This window comes from Phyllostomus hastatus, unplaced genomic scaffold (assembly GCF_019186645.2).
Source record: "Phyllostomus hastatus isolate PE091 unplaced genomic scaffold, TTU_PhHast_1.1 phas_contig_348, whole genome shotgun sequence".
NCBI lineage: Eukaryota > Metazoa > Chordata > Mammalia > Chiroptera > Phyllostomidae > Phyllostomus > Phyllostomus hastatus.
The window spans coordinates 6,607,884-6,625,740 of record NW_025333860.1 but is presented as its reverse complement, the minus strand read 5'-3'; the positions used below and the strand labels follow the sequence as shown (position 1 = coordinate 6,625,740).

At 39.7% G+C, this 17,857-nt stretch overlaps 1 protein-coding gene across 2 annotated transcripts in view; it reads left to right on the top strand.

Moving 5' to 3' along the window:
- The first annotated feature begins 2,868 nt into the window (after window positions 1-2,868).
- The window catches only part of PRKD1 (protein kinase D1), a 323,064-nt gene continuing 308,075 nt past the window's right edge, over window positions 2,869-17,857 (top strand). For both annotated transcript variants that reach the window (XM_045841151.1, XM_045841150.1), the window contains exon 1: window positions 2,869-3,370. In XM_045841151.1, the coding sequence (XP_045697107.1) occupies window positions 3,107-3,370 (264 nt within the window). In that variant the 5' untranslated portion in view covers window positions 2,869-3,106. The remainder of the gene's footprint in view (window positions 3,371-17,857) is intronic.

Genomic DNA, 17,857 nt, shown 5'->3' with positions numbered 1-17,857 from the left:
CAATGTTCAAACATCCGGAGGGATAAAACCACTGAATTCCCTCAAATCCTTCAAGTTTTCTAGGTGTAATTTCAAAGTCACCAGAGATACAGACCAGGTTTCTTTCAGGTATTAACTATTGTTCATTCTCTTGTCATTCAGCAAAAGTGGATAGCAGTTGGTAAACTGTCAAATCTCAGGTGCCTCCTATGGAAATGGCAATAACAGACTCCAGGGGGAATTTTTTACTTGTTATGGGGAGCTCCTTTAGTTTTGAGATTTTTTTCCTTCTTGTTTCAGTCATTTATCTTATATACATAGTAGCCAGAGAGTGATCTTTTAGAAGTGTTAATTAAATCTTACTGAGTTCTGATTTTAAAATATTCTAATGAATTGGCAGTGCATTGAGAATAGAATAAAAACTCTTTACCATGGCTTTCAAGACCCACTAAGATCTGGGTTCTATCAGCTTCCTGACTTCATCTCACACATTTGCCCCTTCTTTCCTGTGCCTTGACAATGGCAAGTACATTCCCGAGTTAGGCTCTTTGCATCAGCTGTTCCCAATACCTAGAGTGTGATTCCCCAGATCTTATTCTTACTGGCTCCCTTCTATCATCCAGGTTTGGGCTCACATGTAACTCAGTAAAACATTTAGTTCAGGGGTGTCAAACTCATTTTCAGTGGGGGCCACATTAGCCTCACGGTTGCCTTCAAAGGGCCAAAGTAATTTTAGGACTGTATGAATGTAACTACTTCTTATCTGTTAAGTTGAAATTATATTTGACCCTTTAAAAGCAACTATGAGGCTGATGTGGGCCCCAATGAAAATGAGTTTGACACCCCTGCGCTAGTTCCTATATCCCTTTCAAAGTAGTGTCTCTTCCCCTCACAAGTCACCATTGTTACTATTGCATTATTTTTATTCATTGCAATTATGATGATCAGAAATAATGTTGTTTTTCTTTTTAGTGTTATGGCAGGGATCTTATACATCTTCAGAGCTGAATACCTGGTACCAGTATAGTGCCTGGCACAAAGAAGGCCTTAACATCATTGCAATATCTACAAAACACGAATGTCTTCAGCTCTCCTAACCCTCAAGCAAAACCAGCTTTTGCAAGCACCTTGAAAAGTGACCAGCTGGACTTTTTTTCTTGGTAGTAGGAAACTGTGGGAATATTGACTTTATTCCAACTTTGAAGGAAAATGAAATGCATTTTTCTGTCATTAAAAATCTTTTTTGACTATTCAGAAGGGCTTTGCATGAAGAATAATTCCACTGCTCTCCTAGCTTAGCTGAACCTAGCACACTAGAAAAATTATACCTTACCAGGGATGAAGAGAAACACTTCATAAATAAGTAAGCAGGGAAAATACTAATGCACACATGTTGACCTTCTCACAACATCAAATCCAGCAAGAATACATTAAAATCTCTTGTAGAGCAGTGAATAACACAATGCTGTTGGAAACATTCAAGGCTCTGTAACTGACCCTGAGAATGAACTCTTAAGAGAAAATACCCTTACAATGCTGTGTTCTGGGCCAGGACCTGAAGTCAAGATATAAACAAACAAACAAACAAAATATGAAGCAAAATAAAATATAATCAAATTCAAAAGAAACATACATAATGGATTCCTTGGATATGCCTGAGTGTGCTTGTGCAAGGGAAGTAGAGACAGGGGTGGGTGGTGGTGGTGGCGGCGGCATGGCTGGCTACCTAATTTGCCTCGCCCACTTCAAAATGAAAAATCAAAAATGCCTTGACTGTGACAGGCAGCAGACCATTGTGGCACAGCATTACACCTAGCAGGGGTCTTCTGAGGTCAAGGCCCTCAGAATCATGAAGCCTACCCTAGTGAGGAGATTATTAGAATTTATCTTCAAGGTCTGGGAATCAGCCTCCACTCCCCCACCACCTCCAAACAACAGCAACAAGGAACATTATCACAATTAGAGTGGATGGTGCACAACTTTAATAGTGGCGACTTTGGATGGAGCTGGGCACCACTCCTACAAAGCCGACTTTAGACGCTCCAGACACAGAGGAAAAGGTAGAAGGAAAGGCCTCAGTAGACTGTCCTCCTGCCTTTATGTAGACAGTGTCGCCTTTTCTTAAAAATTTTTTATTTTATTTAAAGAGGTCTTCTGAATCCAGCCACTGTATACCTGATGCCTTAGGAGTAGCGGTGGAGTAGGTAGGTATCAGGGTGTGTTAGAGAGACAAAAACGGTAGAGATAGTTTAAATACATTTCCGTGGATTGGCTTCCTACCCGCTCTGGCAACAAACCCCAGGGCTCCTAGAAGGAGCCAGGATGTAAGTGGGGTTCCTGGGACCCTGTTTTCATCTTCCCATGACACCCCGAAGGTAACACCCAAGGGCAATTTCAGGGCTCGGTATTCTGGGATCCAGCACAGATCACCTTACTAGTGGAGGTGCCAGTCCTTGGGCTTTTGGAAGAGGCAGTAGGGTCTATGGGAATCGGGAAGCGCGAGGCCAGCCAGGGGCAGCGGGTCTCAGGAAGCGCTCTCAGTCCTATCGGTCCGCAGTTGGACGGCCCGGCTAGCGGGGACAGGAGTCCCCGCGGGGAGGGACGAATCGCACCCGCGGAGGCGGCTCCAAGCTCCAGCGCTCGGTCCTGCCCGGACTAGTGGAGTTCAGGCCCCAGGAACCGCCAGCGGCGGGGCGGCGACCCAGCACCCTGCGGCCACTACGGCCGCTCCCCCGCGCCGGCCGGGTAGTGGCTGCGCAGTGCCCGCCCCTAGCTCCCCTGCCCCGCCCCTCACGCCCCCTGCCCCGCCCCCCCTGGCGCCCGGGCCGCGCTGACCTGCCGCCCTGTCCCTCCGAGCCCGCCGCGGCGGCTGCTGCACGGCGGCGGCGCCTCCCTCGTGCGGCGCCCGCGCTCCCGGCAGCGCAATTCTCCCGCCTCGGCCATTTTCCCTCCTCCCTCTTCCCTCCAGAACCTCAGCCTCTAGTCCTCCCCCCGCGCGGGTACTTTTCCGGAAAGTTTTTATTTTCCGCCTCGGCTGTTGGAGAAGGACGCTCCCGGCTCCGCGGCAGCAAAACTTTTCACCCGCCGGCCCCTGCCCTCGGCTGCTCTCCTCGCGCCCGGCCAAGCGATGAGCGCCCCTCCGGCTCTGCGGCCGCCCAGCCCGTTGCTACCCGTGGCCGCGGCGGCAGCAGCAGCCGCCGCCGCGCTGGTCCCGGGGTCGGGGCCAGGGCCCGCGCCGTTTCTGGCTCCCGTTGCAGCTCCGGCCGGGGGCATCTCCTTCCATCTGCAGATCGGCCTGAGCCGCGAGCCGGTGCTGCTGCTACAGGACTCGTCGGGGGACTACAGCCTGGCGCACGTCCGCGAGATGGCTTGCTCCATCGTCGACCAGAAGGTAAGGCGTGCTGCTCTGAGCCCAGCCCCTTCCCGCCGCGCAGGGTGCGCTGCCCGTACTCCGGGTCCGAGGGCTCAGCAGCGAGCCAGGTTCGCTGGCGCTCTTGGACTGTACTGGCACCCGCCGAGGTTGGACGGCCGCATCCGAGGCACAGCACTCCTCCAGTTCTCCCTTGCCCCATCTTATATTTCCGATTTCTGTCCAGTCTGCATCCTCTTATCCATTTCCATTCCTCTCGGGATATTTCCAGGTATATGCCCTTTTCTGGTCGCGCCTCTCCCTATCCTTAATACTTCCCGGCGCTCCCCTCTCTTCCCCCTGGACCAGTACATTCCTGGCGCTGAATCCTCCTTCCTGCACCAGAGTACCCCTGGGACACGCTTAGCACGGTTTCAGCACCACTCCCACTTTAGGCCTCTCTCTAGCTCAGATTGATGCTGAAGAGTTCCTGGAATAATCTGGAGATGAGGAACTTCTCACCTGTCAAGGTTTTAAGAGAGGATGATTGACTAGGCCAGCTGTGAAAACAACTGACTAGATCACAGCTACCCACCTCTACGTGAGCATGGGAGCAAAATTTTCAACATACAGTCTGAAAGTTGAAGCTATCTTGTTTTTCATCCCTGGGTCACTGATAGTGGGACATTGGGAGTGGGAGCACAGGCATTTAAAGGGTGGGGGTACTGCGCTGGAGCACCCGGGAGACTGTACGCTTAAGTTTTTTGGCGTGGAACTTTGGACAGCGGCCATCAAAGGCAGGTTGGAAAAAGGGCGATTATCCTGGGCTAGGCCACCCGGGGAGGAGACCCAGACCGCCCACCACTGTTAATAGTGCAATTCTGAATTTCAGGTTGTTTCTGGAGCCATCCGGAGGAATGTTGTATGGAGGGGGTGATAAGAGTGTAAAGGAGAGGGGACCATGGCGCCAGTCCTTTTAGTGTAAACAGTCAGGGTCTAGGGGATGGAGACAGGTCTGCAAAGGTACTGAATTTCAATCCTGGAGGGCTGGCCGGTACGTGCTTTATAAATATCACTTGAATAATCATGAATGCTTTCTTTAAACTTTTGGAATGGAGTTTGCTAAGAGTGAGTGTTGTATATTGTGGCACTCTACACAGGGATATTAGGAAAAGTCCCTGGGAAAAAAAAATCACTAATCTAGGAAGTAGTAAAAGTTCTGAAGCCTAGGCTAAGGTAGCAGTGAGAGCCAGGGAATTTGTTTATTGAATGAAGTGATAGTTTATATTTCACGCGATTAAATTTTTTTGCAGCTTCCATGTAAATCACATATTTTGTCTAATTTTGGTACAAGTCACACCAGGGGCCTCCTCATCCTCAGTATTTCTAAAAGAATGTAGCAGGTGAGCAGGAGCACTGTTCTAGGCACTGGAAGCCTTCCCTTAATGGAAGTTGTAGTCTACAACAATCTCTCTGAGGGTGCAAATCAGTAAATTAAAGAATACTGGATAAGCACATAAACAATGTATAATAAAATATCCCCCAAAGCTAAAGCAATTGTATTATATTTTAACTTACCTAAATTCTAAAGCAGGAGATAGAATTATAAGAAATATTCAGATTGGGTCAAACTAACATGGACAGGGTGTTTTGATCCATTTTAACACACACACACCTTGATGCAGTTTAGGATGGGGAGAAACAGGTATGGTTCAAGAAGTTTGGGATTGGGACGTTGAATGGAGAGTGAATTCTGAATCTCAGTTATCTTTGTAACTAGCAAGACAGAAATTATATGGAGAGAGCAATATGGGTACAGAGGGAGTGAGGCTATAGGCTCCTGTGGAACACAGGAGGCCTGAAGGGAGTGACTGGGATATTCCTAGAGAAAGTATATTTATGAAAAGTCCTTGAAATTAAAAGGGGCTCAAATTACCAGAAGCCTTTGTAATCTTCTACATGGAGATATCAGACCAAGGACAGTTGAAAGATGGATGTGGAAGATGTTTTAGAATGCCAAAAATGTGAAGGCAGAAAGAAAGCTGGAGTTCAGTCATGAGCTAATTGAGACCTGAGCCAAAGCTGGGGGTGGGGTGGGGTGGGGTGGGCATGCCAGAGAAATACTGGAAAGGGAAAATCATCAGCCCTGGTGACTGACTTAAAAGGGGAACCTCTTTCTTTTGTATTTATTCTAGTAGTTCTTCTGTCTCTAAAAGAAGAGTTTTGAAAAGTTTGACTGCTTGGGGTAGCCAAGATGAGATCTCACTTGAACTTTTATTTGTGAAGGTTATGGCAAGGGGAGAGATAGATCCAGAGATGTAGATTTGAGTTATTAATATTCAGGACACTCTAAGTAAATATTTACTGGATGGTGTGTCTAGACAGGACTATTTCCATCTCTCTGTCTTTTATCATCTGTCTTGAGATACATTGTCACCCAGGGAGAAACAAGGCTAATGTGGCTGAAGGTCTGTCATAGGATGGCAGGAAACTCTTTGCTTTGTGACAGTAGAAATGGCAGAGGTGGTCAGTGTGGAGTTAAGGTAGAGAGAGGTGGTCCTTTGTCCCTTAATTTCAAGTTCTCTTGGAGTACCTTTTTAAGGTAACAGTGTGAGGAAGAATGATGGGAGAGAAAGAGAAGATGTGGGGAATGAATGTTTCTGGAGAGTGCTGAGAGTTTGAAGTCATTTACAATTTACTATTTCAACAGACTGGAGTCATGTTGGTCTCAGCAGAGTCTTCTGCTTTCATTGTTCTGTGATGTGCTAAGAGGGTTTTCTTATATGTTGGAGAGTTCTCTAAATACTAAGATCAGCCTAGCTTAAATCTTTGGAAGTATTAGCTGACAGTTCAGTTTATTTCATCAACATTCATGGGGCATTTTCTGTAGAATGAGCCACTGAGGTGTACAGGGCTTAATGAGAGAGACCCTGTGCCTGAAACATCTTTAAGTTATTGTTATTATTGAGAATTTTGACTATAGTTTTTCTTTATATAGATTTGAAAAGTGTCAGACATATAATTGTAACTTGAAAAATTTTGATGGTAAGTCAACACAAATTTTCTTATTTAAATATAAAAGTACACTGCACACTAAGTATATACTGAATTATATAACTAAATAATTATTTTATCTTGAAGTTTAGATGAAAATTCCAGTTTTGCTTTTTGTATATAACAGTGTATGAATATGTAAGATGTAATTAATTCCTTCTTTTTTGGAAGTATTTGCCCAACATTATTTTTATATTATGCTTATTCTGTACTTTGCAAGCATGCAACCTTGAAGCCTGGTTGTATATAAAGAAATGTATTCTTAGTGTACATGATTATTGTTATTAAAAAAATAACAGTAATTGACCTCACTTTGAACCACTGTTACTTTCTATTATCAAAGGAACCTTGAATATATAGGCTAAGAAGGAGTGTTTTGAAGCAAGGAACAGTATAGCTCAAAGGAAAAATTAGTTTGGTTTCAGAGTACTCCAACTTTCTCTACAGCTCCCTCCCCCACCACACACATTTAAAAAAAATAAACAGTATTAATTTAGGAATGTGGGACATAGTTAATAGAAAGACAGCTTATATTTCATTTTTGAATTTACTTAAATGGAGTAATAACATCAATAAGACTCCTGGCATAACGGTAGTTTATGTCATTTTGGTAGTTATGTCATAACGGTAGTTATGTCACTTTGTAGTCATACATCTGACCAAAGAAACTAAAGAGTGAAATTTTATTGAAGATAAAAATCTTGCTAATAGATTGAGAAAGCTGAAAGTAATTAGCTGCTTGACCTGTCCAGCACACATGGGACGACAAAGTCCTTTTAAGCTAATGGTGGTGTTTGGGCCTTAGATGTATATTTTTATTCTGATGTTGTATTTGTCACTATTGTGTCTGTTGAGTTCTGATTTAGTGATAAGTATAGGATTTGTCATTTCATTGAGTGATTCTGAAGTAATGTAACATTAATACTGCATATTTATAATTTTAAAGATTTTATTTATTTATTTTTTTAATGAGAGGGGAAGGGAAGGAGAGAGAGGGAGAGAAACATCAATGTGTTGTTACCCCTCATATGCCCCCAACTGGGGACCTGGCCTGCAACCCTGGCATGCACCCTGACTGGGAATTGAATCAGTGACCCTTTGGTTCGCAGCCCGTGCTCAATCCACTGAGCTATACCAGCCAGGACTGTATATTTATAATTTTAATTTCTTTTCAAGTCTAATAGTGTAATAAGATTATGTTGTGGTATATATGTAATGCTTATGTTTTATATATAATAAATATATAAATAATGCATATACATGTATTATATTACCTAAGTTTCTACATGTGTTTTGAAGCATATTTTTAAAAGCCTAATTATCCACAGATAGCTGCCAAAAAGTGGGACCTCATTATATATCTCATAATCCAAAAGAGAAGCTGTGCTTTATATTTTTCTATTAGTACACAGAACTAAAAACATTTTCTTATGCTTGTATACTATTTAACAGTTTTCATAAGAAAAATATCCTTTGAGCCTATGAAATTAAAGGCATTCAACCTTACAGTCTTTGGGCTGGGAAGAATTGGATGACTGGCTCTTTTGACATATATATGAATTAATTTAGGCCTTTAGGTCCAGGAATGAAATAAATTTGGAAGAATTTTCTGTGAAGGCTATAGTGTGTGGTTATGTAGCAGTGGGGATAGGTGTGGGGCTGGAAATTGTTAATAAAGTTTGAAAACTTTCCCCATACTTGATGACTGTGTGGTTTGGTTTCAGCAGATACCTATCATAACTATTAAGGGAGATTTAAAGCTTTATTTTTCTGATTATTATTACTTTTTTGTGACATAATTTTATGCTGGTCTTCATCAATTTATGCATGAATGACTTTTTAATGACCTTATGAAATCATCCAAACACATTTGTAAGCCTGTGAATGTGTGGTTGTGACTTATCTAAGATTACTTTGAAGATAAAGGATAATAAGTGTAAAGCATTAAATATACTGCCTGGTAAATAGGTGCTTAATGAATAGGATTATTGGTACTCTGAGACTTTACAGACTAGCATACTGTCTTGCTGACAGAAGAACTGCGTACTTTCTTCTTCTTATCTGAATACATAATTAAAATTGTAGTATCAAAAAGCAGTATAGCTGTAAGGTCCAAGTGACATTATCTTTTCTCTGTCCTCTGTAGTAGAGCAGTTTTGGGAGTAGTAGTTGCATTTTGAATCTGCCTCTCAAATCTCAACCTTTCAGAATTCCATAAGAAATAATTGGATTATTGCCAAATGAAAAACACATATGATAATAAGAGTAAAGCATGTCTTCATCACTTTATGTTATTTTTATCAAGTTCATTTAATTTCTTTCCAATTGCAAGTAATTCTAGTGCTATTTCATTGGGTAGAAAAGGGAAATTAAAATAGTTAATGGTGCAGCTAAAGAGTTTCCCAGGCAAGAAAAGAACTAAAGGAGTTCATTATTACCAGACCATTATTATATGAAATATTAAAGGAACTTACTTAAGAAAAAGATCAAAACTGTGAACCATAAATTTGCAATAAATACATATCTAATCAACAATTAAATCTAAAAACAAACTAAGCAAACAAGAACAGAGACAGAATCACTGATACAGAATACGGAGAGCCATTTCTATGGTTGCCAGATGGGAGGGGGAAAGGGGGAAATGGATGAAGAGGTGAGGGGATTAAGAGTACAATTTGCTTGTTACAGAATAGCCATGGGGATATAAAGTACAGCATAGGAAATGGAGTAGCTGAAGAATTTATTTATACTCAGGACCAATGGACGTGAACAATGAATGATATGGGGATTGCTTGACAGAGTGGCCCATGTGGGTGGAGGGGGGTAAAGGGGAGAAAAAGAAAAAAAATTAGGATAGAGTAACATTTAATAAATAAACATTTAACAATAAGAAAAAAAGTAAAATAGGCAATGGTGCAACATTTGGCAACACAATGATTCTCAAATCTGGTCCTCAAGACTGAAGTCAGAAGTTCCTTTGCAAATCAGCTCTTGATATGAAGAGGAAATGGCTTAAGGGAGATCCTGTTTGGCTGTCATGTGGGCATCTAGATGTTGTTTTCTAAATCATTATATCTGATGAATAGCTAATATGTCATAGTTGGCTGTGCATGTACAGAGGTGTTATATTGGGATGGGAGGCAGTTTTACCAGGGAACGATTAAGTTAGCAGTTTGGTTAAGCCAATCACAAATCTTTTCCAAATCTCACTGCTGCTTACCTCTCATAGAAGACCATGCTCCATTTACAAAACCTTTAGACAGCTATAATCAGTAATTATTTATCCACTTAAGAAAATTTTTTTTGAAATCCTCATCTTAGAATATGGTTATTGATTTTAGAGAGACAAAGAAAAATATGGAGACAGAAACGTTTATCTGTTGCCTCCCTTACTTCCCTGGGGATGGAACCTGCAACCTAGGTATGTGTCCAGAATGAGAATCGAACCTGCAACCTTTTGGTGTATGAGATGATGCTCCCTTGAACTGAACCACCTGGCTAGGGCATTTTATCCATCTTTTAGAGGACAGTGGAATAGTTAATTCATGAAATGTGTGTGTGCATGCCTATGTTATACTGTAGTCATTGAATAGGTTCTCAAACTATACCTAGAAACCAGTCTAATAATCAGATAGTGGGGCTGGATTCAGATTGGAGTAGAAGTGGGTAAAATGCAGTTCCACAGGATTTAATCGTAACATGAGAGTTCTTTGTTTTATTTTTATATTTGTTTCATGTTTGCTTTGTTTCTTTGTGTTGGGGATAGCTAATCTTTTTGACCTCTGACCTCTGCAGTCACTTTGGTCCATCTTTTAATTTCCCTAGCATTATGCTAAACAGGTTTTCAAAATGAGGTTTCAGTTTCTTAAATTTCCTTAATGTTGGAATATGTTAGAAAAATACAAACAAGAAAAAATGCATCAATTTTATTTTTCCATGGATAGAATTTAGATACAGAGAAAATGGTTATTTTCCTCACATATATTCAAAATTCTTTTCCACCTACAAGAATGTGAAATTTCTTCCAGAAATTCCTCTGATACTATCAACCAAATATTTTTGTACCATTAAAAACTAATTATGACAGCATCACTTGAAGTTACTTGGTATCAGAAAAACCCTCATTATGCTCTTTCTTACTCTGCCTTCCTAGTCTTACATAGAAACCAGATGATTTAAAAGCTTTAATTGAATGGCCACTATGGTCATTATGGAATATCATATAATTTGTATAGCTATAAAGGTAAGAATTGGTGTAAAATGCCACATATTGAGACACAATTATGCCTGTTTAAATTTACAGTTCCCATAAGTTTTTTCCAAAGTTGCAAAAAGATTTTATTTGGCTTAAGCTAGACAGTTGATACAATGTTGGCAAATATGAAGATTAGATTTTTAAGTATACAAACATGTAGGAATTCTGTCCAACTTATTTTGGTAAAAAGGAAAAAAAGCGATGCATTCTTTACTGGTTCGTGGCTTCTATTCTGACTAAAACCACTGATTGATGAGGAATTTGTTGAATTTAGTGCTTGGATTTAGGCACAATTTCAAGAATTTCTGAATGCCTCTCTCCCTAGCTGTCAGCAGCGCTTTTTTTACATGTATATCATAAAATGAACAAAAAGCATGAATGAGATAAAGTATGATGAAAAGTTATGAATATGCATAATAATTGGTATTATTGGTAATCTAAGGCTCTGTGGTCTGTAGTATAATATTATACATTTTCTTGTTACTAAAAGAAACATGCTGTATTAGCCAGAAATTTGTTTAACTATTTTGATAAAAAGAGAAAAACTTATAGATGTACCTTTCGTGGTTGGTTCAGATCGCTGGAGGGACTGTGGCATACACAAGGAATGTTGTTCCTTAACGCAGCCGAAGCTTGCTTCAGCATATAGTTGACCCTGGAACAACATGGGCGTTAGAGGCGCTGTTCCTACCAACCCCTCGCACGCAGTTTGAAATCCATGTGTAACTTTTGACTCCCCCAAACTGAACTGCTCATAGCCTACTGTTGACTAGAAGCCTTACTGATAACATAAACAGTTGGTTAACACATATTTTGAATCTTACATGTATCATATACTGTAGTCCTACAGTAAAGTGAGTTAGAGGAAAGAAAAATGATATTCAGACTATCAGATGAAAGAACATATATTTACAATATTTATTTAAAAAAAGAAAGCTGTATATAAGTTGACCCAGGCAGTTCAAACCTATGTTGTTCAAGGGTCAACTGTAATGTTTGTCACATAAATAATGGACAGTTAACATCCAATTAAAGAGCATTATTAAACATGTGAAATAAATATCTGAGTCTGTTTCCTTTTTCAAAAACAATGGGATGGAGCCCTGGATGGTGTGGCTGAGTGGTTGAGTGCTGGCCTGCGAATCAAAGGGTTACCGGTTCTATTCCCAGTCTGGGACATTTACATATACCTGGGTTGCTGGTAGGGCCCTAGTTGGGGGGCACTTGAGAGGCAACCACACATTGATGTTTCTCTCCCTCTATTTCCCTTTCCGTTCCCCTCTCTAAAATATTAAGTAGATAAAAATCTTTAAAAAATTTTTAAAAAGCAGTGAGATGGGAAAAAATCTGCATATAATCAAAACCTGATTTGGTAAAAATAAGTCAGAGACAAAAACATTTGTACATCAAATAAAACAGTAGTTCATTCAAATATGAAATCCATATACCATTAATTTGCTTTTTATGTATTTTTTTGTAGATAATTTGACTTTAAGAATTTTTTCATTCAAATTTATTTGGTGATTTATGTTGATATAAATGTAGACTTTTAAGCAAATAGTTTTCATTAACCATTATTAAAAATTAAACCATTAAATTATTAAGGAAGATTTTAAATGATCAGTATTATACATAACAAAAAATTAAAACCTTTTCCTAGTTTATCTGAATCAGTCACACTAATGATAGCGTAACTGCTGGATGATTATGGAATTTTCACTTTGTTGTTAATGGATAACTATAGCCAGAGAGAGACCAAGGATTTAGTTCTCTCTGGTTCAGGTACTTGAATTATATTCCAGAGAACTTAACTGATTGAATTAGGCCACCTGTCTCTGGTCAAATAGTTTATTCATGACACTGTCTGAACCTTTTAATTAATTAAACATTAACAGTTAACAGTTTTTTTCCTCTCTTTCAAACCCTCAGGTTTTCCAGAAATGGTCATAGTCTGGTGGTCTTAAAGGGCCTCTGGGTAGGACCAGGAGTTCTTTTTTTTTTTTAATTTAATCTTTACTGTGTTTTTTTTTCATTACCAGTTTGTGCCCTTATACCCCACTTTCCCCAGCAATCACCACACTGTTGACCACGTCCATGAATCCTTTTTCCTTTTTCCTCAAATCTCCACCCCTAACCTCCCCTGAATGGCTGTTATCTGCTCTCCATCTATGAGTCTTTCTCTGTGTTGCTTGTTAGATCAGTTCATTAGATTCCACATATGAGAGAAATCATATGGTATTTTTTTTTCTGACTGGCATATTTCGCTTAGTATAATGTTCTCCAGGTCCATCCATACTGTTGCGAATGATAAATTTTCTTTTTTACAGCTGAGTAGATATAATACTTCAAAATGGCTACATCCTCCTCAGAGGGCCCGGAGATCAAGACCAGCCTTCAGGGAGGGACATACTAAGGGCTTCAGGGTACCTGGCATAGAGAATAAGAGGAATTTGGAGACGCCTAAGGGTGGTTTCTTGGTCAAGAAAACAAACTGTTAGGGCCGGACGGGAGAATATTCCTCAGTTTCCAGAAAGGTGAAGTGTACTGTCTGTTCTGAGCCATCCTAGTGTCTTTGCACTTACTTGTCATCTTTAAAAGGTTTCGTCTCTATCCCCAATATGGAAAGCAACAACTAAGTACTCGGGTGACCAACAGAGTTGCAATTTAATTTAGAGATTAGTTGGTCCAGTTAGCCCATCAGAATGTAACACTGGGGGTCAAGCCGTGGTGTGGGGCAAACAGCTGTAGCTTTCACCTTTGTCAAAAGTGGAAAGAGTGGGGGAAATAGTGAGAGCAGGAAAGGTGGCCGTTCAGCTTTGTGGATGGTGTTGTCAGTGGTGGTGGACAGACCTGACAGGCAAGAGTAGGCAAGACCTGTAGGATCATGAGACTGTTGGCACCCGAGGGCAGAAAATAAGCAGACAATGAAGCTCCGACTTCCTGTGACTGAGTTATCAAGATGGTCCTACTAGGTAACTCATGAATAGCAGTGGGGAGACCTCTGGGGGGTGGCTTTTTCCAAGCAGAGTAGTCCTGTTAGGAAGTTTTTCAGGATATCACAGATGAGAGGTTCAAAGAGTGCTCCGCCAGGATTCAACAAGCTTGAGAATAGTGGGCTGTGGGCTCCTGGGTTCCAGGGCCTCACAGCTACAGTGACCTGCAGACTGGAGCCTCTAGGGAAAAAAACCTTCCCGGTGTCATTTAGTCTGTGTGTCTGTCTGTATCTCTGCTGCTTCTCCTTTGTCATGCCTGATTTCCACAAATAGCCCTTTGTGGTAGTCATTTTCTCTCCATTTTTAGGATGAGGAAACTAAGGGTGAGAGAGGTTAAATCATTACCTCAAATCACACGGCTACTAAGTAAAAAAGCATACCCCCAGTTCTGTAGTCACTTCACTATACCTAATCCTAAAGCCGGGGAGGACTGGGATGACCCTAGATCTGTGTAGGGAGTTAGGAATTAGTAGATTGTGGAGGAGGGAGGGAATGTCAAACTTCCTATTATGTTGGCTGAAATTTACATAAAAATAACTTAGCTTTGACCATGTGATATTATTTTTATGTTAGTTTAAATTATATCTTAGTTTGGAAGGCTTACCTCACCTGGAATTCATATCCTACTTCATGGTCAGCTAGAATTCTAGCCACTTTGGAGGCCACCACTGCAAGGCTTCTTTTATTGGTGGTGAGGTACCTACTCCAGGTACTGATGATTCGCAAAGAAATGTTAGAAATGGACTCTCATCGGAGGTATTAGTGCCATTGGGAATATATGACTGCCTACAGTATTTTAGAGACATGCCTCACCCTGGAGGTGTCCTATGAACTATAATGTGTTTGTTAATTTTTTAAAATAAATATTCATGTAGCAGAATTTGATTTGAAATTTGCTTTCATTGTACTCTGGTAAAAAGATGTGGGAATAGCCAGTCCTCAACCATCTTTAAATTTCCAGACACCAGACTGGGGGATGGACCATTGAGCAAAAAGGAAAAAGAACTCATGGACACAGATGACAGTGTAGAGATTGTTGGTGGGGAGGAGGGTGAGTGGAGGTGGAAGAGGGCATAAGGGTGATAAATTGTAATGGAAAAAATACAGTGAAAAATGAACTGCTAAAAAAATAAATTTCCAGACACCACTGTTCTGTATCCAAAGGAATTAATTACTATGTGTGATTAAATTGGCCTAGATAGGTTCACAACACTTCCTTCCAATGACATGTGGACACAGGGGTGTTTTTTGGAAGTGATTATGGTAAGGCTATGCATGGTTCATCAGCGTGGCTCAAGACTAGTGGATATAAAGAATCTTAGCTATCATGGTAAATCAATGAGTCATTTCTTCTTGAATAGTACTTTGATTCTGAGAAAATGTGTGAGGGTTCTTAAGAAAAGTACCTTTCAGTGGTTGCTTTTCATTTGAGAAGTATTGGATTGTCAATATGTGAAAGATCATGCTTTGCAAACCTGCTTTCTCTTTTTTTACATTTTATGTATTTCTGATTTGTTAGTTTATTTTTTGTCAGTTATGAATGTATCCACCCTAAGGTAGATTTACTCCCACTTGTGCATGGTCAGTCACAGGCCAGATGGAGCTTTCTTCCCACTTCAGTAGTGCTGGCCAATCGCCCTGCATTCCTTTGTAGTGACCGTGTGCAGGGTGAAGACCAATACTTCCATTGTATAGTAGTTGTACTATCTTTAGGTTTTACAAAAGTGTCTACTTATATATGTTGTATATATAGGTAGGTGACATGATTTGGTCTAAAGTATATCTATTAATTCAATTCCATCTAAAGTATATCTATAATTGAATTCAGTTCTAAGGGTTCTAACACTGAATGACTATCAGGAAGCATACAGTAATTATTCATTCCTAATGGCCTTAAAAGGTACTTGAAATATTGCCTCTTTTTGATATATTTGGAACTTTTCCAGCTTTAATGGTTTACAAGTTACATAGTGAATTGGCTTTTGACACATGATTCACTGATAGTCTCTTGGCTAACAAAGAGGCAGCAGACATAGCCAGCTGCACTCAAAGTCTGAATTTACTAGATGTCTGCCAGTCAAGTATTATGCTTTGTAAGCTTTCTCGTGATATAACCCATTTTCAGCTAGTTGAACACAGGGCATCACTTGTTCAAAGAGTAGTAAGGTGGATCACTCATACCTAGCTCTTTACCAGTTGACCAGTGCTGAGAAATAATTTACTAGTTTCTGAGTAGTTCTTAGACTAGAAGGCTTTATCCCATTCCCTGTGACAGATAGTTAATTTCATCTGCTAATGTAGAATGAGTTGTCACATGGGATGTAGACCTCTAGAATATTTAAATAAACTTAGTAGTTTGCACAGACTTTCAAAGAATAAAAGACTAGATCTTGCATAATCATTGCTTTTTTCAATTTTTTGGGAAGAATGGGGAACAAAAGTAAACATACTAACAGAGTGGACTAACGGAGTGGAGTTGAGCTAATAATACACTAAATAGAGTGACTGAATACCTACTTGTCCAGGAGATTCCCAGTTTCTACCCATTGTCCTGGAATTCTTTTAATGATATGTTCAGTGATAAACATTATGAAGTTTTAAGTTAAACAAAACAAAAAAACAAAAGGAAAACTTGAGGGCAGATATTATATTACCTTTTGGCTGAAAAATCTTGTATACTTTAAGATGAAAACAAAACTTACATTTAGAGTTTATTTCATAGAAAGTCATGATTCTGTATGGGATTTGGCAAAAGTAACCATGTCACTTTGACATGCTAAAAATAAAAATAAATTAAAACCTTTATTTGGTTAGAATGTTATCTTCTTTGAGCAAAAGTTTCAGTGTAACTTAATGAGGAGAAGACAACCAGCATTTAGAATTGATTTCATAAACTTATTAGATTTCACTTTGAATGTAATGTCTAAAGTAATTTTAGCTCTATTTTTCCAACCGATCAATGTTAATTAAGATACGTGATAGTTACGTACTTTTTTTGTATCAAGCAGCCAAAAATTTAACTTATTCTGGTAGCTCATGCTACCTTTATTAATTCAAACAGGTAAACAGAAAGAGCAGCCTGGAAGCCTCAGCATCCTTGGCAACCACCACAAAGGCAAACAAACAAACAAAACAAAAAAACCCCACAGACTTTCATGCAGCATGAGGATAACATTATCATAGTTTAAACTTGTCCTTTATTGTATTCCCTGTTCCAGAAAAAATATAACATGGTTAGCAAAAAAAGAGAAGTTGTACAAAAATGCCCCTGATTACTTAAAAACTTGTTTTATGTTTTAAAAACAAGTAGGCAAATAAGGAAGATAAATTTTGGAAATTGTATTGCCCTGCAGTAACAATGTATTGGCTGTAGTCCATATTTTCTTTTAGATGTTTACAAGCATCACCTGGATGAAACAAATACATGAGTTGTAACTCAAATATATGAGTTCTAATATATAGGCATTACTCTACTCTTGGTTTCTGTTGATGAATATGCTGTTGAAGTAATATTAAGAATTATAGATTCAGAAGTTATGATGTTGAAAGCTCTGGCTCCTGAAAAATAATGCAAATCCATTGCCCTGAAGCCATTTGAAGAGGAATTTGATTTTGTATAATCATTTTGGTTTAGAATTGTCCCCACATAGAAAATTGTAATTTGTATACTTCACTTAAATAATTGTTTATTTTAATAATTATAAAATCACCACATGTGATGTGCTGAATAATGACCCTCCAAGATGTCCATATCCTAATCCCCTGAATGTTACTTTTATGGCAAAAGAGGCTTTGTAGTTGAGAGTACATTAAGGGTTTTCAGATAGGAAGATTATCCTGGATTATCTGTTTGGACCCAAAGCAATCAGAGTCCTTGAAACTGGAAAGTCTCACTTGGAGGGTTATCAGTGGGGAGGGGGAGGAGAGAATGGGGGAAAAGGTATAGGCAATAAGAAGCATAGGTGGTAGGTACAAAATAGTCAGGGAGAGGTTAAGAATAGTATGGGAAATGGAGAAACCAAAGAACTTACATGTACAATCCATGGACATGAACTAAGAGGGGGAATGCTGGTGTGAGGGAGGTGCAGGGTGGAGGGGAATAAAGGGATGGAAAACGGGACAACTGTAATAGCACAATCAGTAAAATATATTTAAAAAAAGTGGAGAGTCTTTCAGGTTAAGTTAGACAGATGTGCTGAAAAACAGGACAAAGTCCAAGTATAAGAA